Source organism: Berghia stephanieae, chromosome 5, assembly GCF_034508935.2.
Source record: "Berghia stephanieae isolate SIO BIC M18660-M18661 chromosome 5, UCSD_Bste_1.3, whole genome shotgun sequence".
Classification (NCBI taxonomy): domain Eukaryota; kingdom Metazoa; phylum Mollusca; class Gastropoda; order Nudibranchia; family Aeolidiidae; genus Berghia; species Berghia stephanieae.
In genome coordinates, this window is record NC_088364.1 from 12485184 (window position 1) to 12492683 (window position 7500).

Here is a 7500-nt window from a genome sequence, read left to right on the forward strand (position 1 = left end):
TAAATCAATACATAAATAAATAAATAGATAAATAAATAAATAAATAAATAAATAAATAAATAAATAAATAAGTAAATAAATAGATAAAAGAAACCAATCAATATATTAAAGAAAGAAATAAAACCAATTAATCAATACAAACATAAATATATAAATAAATAAATAAATAAATAAAAGCAACCAATCAATATAAATAATAAATTAATAAAAATAAATATCAATATCTGCCAACAACTTGTTTTTGTGTTGGGGGATGGGGGGATGGTGTTTTGTTTTGGGTTTTGTATCCATAATGTGTGTGCACCCTCAACCCATAAATCTATTACGATGTGTCAGCAAATCAATCCTTTCACTTTGTCCACTGAAACGGGAGGCCAGCAACAATGGCGACATTAAACTCCATTAACTCATTTCAGCATTTCAGCACGTTTTGAGCCCCCCCCCCCCCCCCCTCCCAAATCTCGTTCCTATAGTTGACCCTGTATTCAATCTAATCCTCTCGTTAACCAGAGAAAAGTTAAAACCATTAGGCTTTTTAAAATTATCTTCTAACGCAATTTTCACTAATGTAACTTTTTTAGAAGGGGGGGGGGGCTGAAAAATAAATAAATAAATAAATAAATAAAACGAGGCGGTTTTCGATTTTTTAATCTTTATTTTGTTGAGCATTTTCTGTTAAATAAAAAGTATTTTCATTATCTAATTTTTTTTTCAACTAATATTTTCTTTTTTAATTGGTCACCTGTTTTCACCCACGCCTAAAATAATTTTAAAGATAAAACCAAAAGAAATAAAAATCATTGTGAATTATGACAGACTGGTAAATATATGATATTATATATTAATAAATATTATATCATTATTATCCATATCATTATATCATCATATCATATCATATCATATCATATTCATATATATCATATCATATATTCTATTTTATCTCATCCATATCATATATTCATATCATATCATATCATATAATATCATTTTCTCATCATTTTCATTCATATCATCCCATATCTATATCATATCATATCATCATATCATTCATATCATATCATTCATTTTATCATCATATACATTCATATCATATCATATTCATTCATATCATATCATCCCATATCATATCATATCATATCATCCCATATCATATCATATCATATCATATCATATCATTTATCTCATCCCATATCATATCATATCATATCATATCATATCATATTATTTTATCTCATCCCATATCATATCATATCATATCATATCATATCAATGGTCGGCGGATCAAACCTCTGAAGTCTCGATTATCGCGATCGGCGGATCAAAACTCTGATGTCAGCAGAGGGCTGAAATCTGCCCAAAGTTATAAAAAAAAATTTTTTTAAACAGGATGCGAAAGTATGTAGACTTCAGAGTTTTGACCCGCCGATCATCAATATTATATTACATCACACATTTAACTATATTATATTATTTTATATTAATCTATATCCATATTCTCTTTCAGGTTCCTTCAAAAAGCTCGGAAGGAAGTCCTAACCAAGCGATATGACCCTCACGGCAAGATGCGACGCTTGGGGATCCCAATGGACCCCCCGTCGCCTCCCCCTTACTGCAGGGTGGGGATCGGAGGCGACCTCTTTTCGGACAGCAGCGGGGAGGACAACGAGGCATACGACGTTAGTCGGAGCCCTTCCACGGAGCAGAACATCCGGGGAAGACCCATGTACCGTACCTACCACGACAGCGGCATTTCAGCCGGGATGTCGATGTCGATGTCCCTGTCTCCGACGCAGGAAGGGATAGAACAGACTAGAGGAGCTGTAGGAGGAGTAGGAGGAGGGGGAGGGGCTGGAGGAGGAGGTGGTGGTGGGTTGGCGTACAGATCGTGCCCAGATTCGGGTATTTCCGGTTTCGGAGTCCACACAATGCAAACAAGCGCGTGCGTCCACCAGCATACGTGTCGAGGTTGCTGCCAAGATACAACGGGTTTCGAGAGCGGTGGAGGTGGAGTTAGTGGTGAGAATATACAAATGCAGCTCATCCAACAACATCAACAGTTGCAGCAGCAGCATCAACAACAGATGCCAAACCAACAACAGCAACAATTTCAACAAATACAACTTCAACAACAACAACATCCACTATCACCAACGTCATCGTTATCATCGTTTCATCATCATCAACAACAACAATTACAACATCAGGAACAACAACAAGACCAAATGATTCAGCAACAACAACAGGTCATTCTCCACCACAACACAATCCAGGCGTCTGTACACCCAAGCCACGGAGTGTGTTACGGAGACGATACTACACACCCCCAAAGCCCACAACACTACAACCCACCACCCTATCATCCCGTCATTCATCCACAAGCCTTTGAAATGGCTGCGATGGGCGGCGGTGGGAGCAACAGCAGCAGCAACAATACAAGACAACAACAACAACAACAACAACAACCTGCCCCTACCAGTAATGTCAATATCTTGCCTCCTCATAATGTCCAAGAACAACCTGCTTCTTGTGTCCTGCAGAGAACGAACAATATGTGCTGCAATCATAACACTAGTCCTGAACATTCGAGTAGCTTCACAGTTCAACAACAACAACAAATCCCACAATCCCATTATCACTCACAATCATGTTGCCACTGTCACAGTCAGCCTCAACAACAACAACAACTACAACAACAACGCTACCAAAATCAACAACAACAACAAAATTTAAGTATTGAAAATATCTCCAGCTCCCAGCCCCATCTCCCCCAGACTTTCTCGCCTCATTCCCTCCACAGTAACCCCAACACAAATCCCCCAACAGAACCCATCAACTCCCCTGGTCACGTGGTGCTCCAAGCCGACTACGTCAACGGGGACGGGGGTATTTCAGCCATAGAATCTTCTTCAGCATTCAGACCAAAGCCTTTCCATTCCCACAACCCACAGCATCCCAATGACAGTAGCAACAAACATTTCACGAACAACCAACGTCACCCTTATCACCCACCTCATCCCCAGAATAGCAACATCTCGCCCACCACACCCCATCAACTCCCATCAGCACCTCCCTACCAGTCCACCTCCCAGTGCCCGCCTACGCATTCCCACAGAGACAGCGGCGTTGTAGAAGCAACCCAATCTAGTTCATCTTCCTCCAACCACACAAATAACTCCTCCCCCAGCGACAGACCAGACTCCCAAGCGTCCACATCCTCCACAACAGACTCCGAGGACTCCGGATTTCGGAGTTCCCGTTGCGCAGTCCAACACACTACACACAACAACAACAGCAACAACACAGCACTCAACAAACACGGAAACCCTTTACTAAAACCCCTGAGACGTCCCAAAACCCACACCAAAGCCAAATCTCAGAAATCACTCAACCATACAGACCCCAAAAACTCGCGACCCATTAATAATAAAAGCAACAATATCAAAAACAATTCGAAAGGAATACCTTTAAATTCGACACCCCTCACCACCCTCAACCCCCAAAATCTTTCATCTCAACACGACGAACTCAACAGTGACGTCATCCAAACGACGTCATTACACGATATTGGTGAAAATGACGTCAGCAACGTCAACAGCACCAACAACAGACTTCCGCCTCCAAGAGTTCTCCACCTAAACGGCCAAAACATATCCCCAAACCACAATAATCATAATAGTAATACTAATAATAACAACAACAACAATAGTAGAACACTGTTACAACTTTCTCCTACGAAAGACAATGACTGGTCACTTTCCAACAACGACAGTGAACCCAAAAACAAAAGACAATCCCAACATCAACAACAACAACATTTCGACATGACGGACATCAGCACCCATCTCAGCTGGAAATACCTCCAAGACATGTCCGCGGCATCCAGTAAAAGTGATAGCTCCAACAGCAGCGCCGACGACTCCCATCGAGTTGTCTCCCCGTTGCTTCGGCATGCTCCCCCTGAACAAACTGTGGATGTGTTCAGTTACTCCGTAGTATAATTATAATTTCTTTAAAATGTTCAAAAGGAATTCCGACATTGTCTTATTGTTCTTCTTCTTCTGCTCAGGCAGCCAACAACAATATGGAGATTTAAAGATAATAATAGTCAATAGTTATGTAATTGTGATTATTTCAAAACGCGTGATTGGTTCCTCCAACCCCCCTCCCCCCTGAAATACGTGATTATTTCAAAATACGAATCGGAAATACCAATGAAGTGGAGCTAGTTGAGGATGGATATATTATATATATATATATATATATATATATAATATATATATATATATATATATATATAATTCTAGAACTTTTTACTATCCCATTTCTTCCTTTTTACTGGCGCTTATATGACCTTAATGTGTTGCAAGCGCCGTAAAACCCTTAAAACAATAAAACAAAACAAAACAAATTCTTCCCAAGTGGTTTTCACGAGTCATGGATATTACAATAACAAAAATCGTATGTCATTATTTATATTCAAAGGATTACTATTTGATAATAGCAATAGAGACCAATGAATGATTGAGCGTGTATCATGGGAACAGTATGTATGGGGTGGGGGGGGGGGGTTCATGTAAAATACACGCAATCTGCATATGCCACAATCAAGGACAAGAACAATATTATTATTATTATTATTATTATTATTATTATTATTATTATTATTATTATTATTATTATTATTATTATTATTAATTAATTAATTAATTAATTAATTAATTTATTTATTTATTTATTATTTATTTATTTATTTATTTTATTCTTCATTTTGGCCAGAAAACTTTTACATCGCCGTACTGTGAAAATAAATAAATAAATAGATAAATAAATAAACGTATCTTAAACAATTTGGCCAGAAAACTCATCCTTCAAATATCGATCGATTTAAATGATCCCCATGTTTTCAAAAACTTTCAAAAGTTTGAGAATTTTGACAAGTTATGAGTCGTTTTTACTGATCGATATTTGAAGGGCGAGTTTTCTGGCTTTAAGATGCTTATTTAAAATAGTTCTTTTTTTTTGTTTTTTTTTTGTTATTTGTTTTGTTTGGGTTTTGTTTTTGTTTTTGTCCAGAATACGGCAGCAGAGATGATGTAACATTGTACGAATATGTAATTTAATCACAATGCCAAAATTTGAATTTTGAGTCACTTTCTTGTTTGTCATCCGGAGAAATAAAAGAGAAAAAATAATAAATAAACAGTTATTGTTGACGTAGGTTATTACTATTCAATATTTCATTTACAATATCCTTTGGGAGATCATGAAAACATCTCCCCCCCCCCCCTTTTCCCTCTGGGAGAAAAGAAAAATCCCTTTATTCAGACCTGCCTACTTCTACGGAAAATTCGGAAAATTTCGTAATTTGGCTCAAAATATCAGAACTTCATAGTCATTTCTAAGTCGTGAAAACTTAGTGAAAATAAAACTTGATGACTTGATGCCAGATTACAAAGGTGAAAACTGAAAATAGTTTGACGTGTTGTGATTTAATCCTTGAGGGTGGAAATTGTTGATCTGTAAAGTTTAAAGTTAACTATAGGGAATGAGATTAGCGGAAGAGTAGCGTCCCTTGATTTGACGTCACCCATAGTCTGTGACGTCACCGGCGGAAAAGTTATTAGAGAGAGAACGTCATGTTGGTTGTGCGCATGCGTCTCTCGTCCGAAGAAGAATAGCGACTGCTCTTTTTATATCCTAAAAAGTACGAATTTTTACATTTTCAAGTTGGCAGGTCTGTAAACGTTATTCAGGGTCCTCCTCCTCCTCCTCTCCTCCTCCCTCCTCCTCCTCCTCCTCCTCCTCTCCTCTTCCTTCTCCTCCTCCTCTTCCTTCTTCTCCTCCTCCTCCTCCTCCTCCTCCTCCTCCTCCTCCTCCTCCTCCTCTCTCTTCCTTATCCTCCTCCTCCTTCCTCCTCCTCCTCTCCTCCTCCTCCCTCCTCTACGCTTCAATCAACAAGTAGAAATCATTTAATTTATTCGTCGCCATTTTCGGAAAACATATAATATTAACTATTATTATGTAAATATCTAGATAGCTTATGTCGCGCTCAAACAAAACACATTTTATAAATCTTTTCTCTCTCATTTTGGCTTCCAGAGAAGGATAAATTCACTTTGACACTTAGCATTTTAGTAAAACACTTACCAGTGTCTGTCTGCGAACAATAATAAAATAAAACACACGCAAAGCTATAAAGTATAACCTTAAACTACTAGGCTACGATCAGAGGGGCTTGAATGAGAACTAATCACTCAACTTGCTGTCTAAAAAACAATAGCCGAGAGCTGCTTGATTGACGTTAATCTCATTTATTCTACATCGATAGATTAAATAAAATGCCTACCCCATCCCCCGGTTGCCAAGATTTTTTGACACGCTGGGGGCATAGGGGTGGGGGGGGGGGGCGTAGAATCGTCTTTACTTTAACTCACTCAACTCTTCCACCGACTATAGATAGTATGCGCTTGGCTAAGAAGCCCATAACATTGCCATCCGGAAGTATAACGGACCAACACACAAAGTGTGTGTATCCATGAACGTTTATAGTCAGGTTAATACAGTTCAGTGAGCATTACTCATAAACGCGGATGGCAAAAACAATAACAAAGACATGAGTGACGTCATCTTCGAACTATCTATACCGGTGTTACTTTTACCCCATGCCTATGTATTACATTTTTCTTGGACAAATTATATGCGTAGTATCAAAGCTAATGTTTTTAGCTTTTGCCTGTTACTGATAGTTGAATGAAACTATCTATGTTCATGCTCATTTTTTAAATACATTTTATCCAATTTTGAAAATGAGCAAAAATCTAAATCTCTAGCATTGAGTGAGTTAATCTATTAGAAGTTGGGATAGGAAAGATTTCTTTGGAGGATCAATGTTTAACATTAACAGAGTTGGGTGTGACTTTGTGGTAGTGGTAGGTATGGCAGTCGCCTTCGGATCAGTAGGTCCCGGGTTTGAGTCCCGTTTCGAGATAGAGGTTCACTGACTCTCATTCTCTCACTCTACTGAAGTGTGAAATGAGTACCTGGTAGTTAACAGCATTGTCCTTATTTTGTTTTGTTTTATTTTGTTTTGTTTTTTTGGTGTTTTTTTTTTAATTGCAATAATATGTATCGACTGCCTAACCCTAACAGGCGTCATGTTTCTTTCTACACGATAAGCGTTGCTGTTGGCTAAGGACCGACACCATGTAAAGCGCCTAGAGCATGTAAAGTGGATATAATATTATTTCGCTATATAAATTCTCAAGTTGTGTTTAATCGCAAAGTACATAGATGCCTAGTTCACGCAGCCTTTAAGTTGTGGTATCTAAATAGTGGCTTTACCATCTGAATAATTTGATCATATTTATCAAAATTTCAAAGACGTCAAAAGCAACAAATAACAAAAATAAATATGACAGCTTCAAAAAAACAAAAACAACAACAAAAAACAAAACATGAAGAAGAAGAAAAAAAAAAGAAAGCAAACAAAAACGCAACGCC

General features: G+C 37.9%; 2 protein-coding genes across 2 annotated transcripts in view; one reads left to right on the forward strand and one right to left on the reverse strand.

Moving 5' to 3' along the window:
• Positions 1 to 4230, forward strand: part of LOC144972427 (uncharacterized) — an 18585-nt gene extending 14355 nt beyond the window's left edge. The window contains exon 3 of the mRNA XM_078913595.1: positions 1505 to 4230. Within this exon, the coding sequence (XP_078769721.1) occupies positions 1505 to 3998 (2494 nt within the window). The 3' untranslated portion in view covers positions 3999 to 4230. The remainder of the gene's footprint in view (positions 1 to 1504) is intronic.
• The window catches only part of LOC144972428 (U3 small nucleolar RNA-associated protein 6 homolog), a gene marked incomplete in the record, with an annotated part of 519965 nt that overhangs the window by 396722 nt on the left and 115743 nt on the right, over positions 1 to 7500 (reverse strand).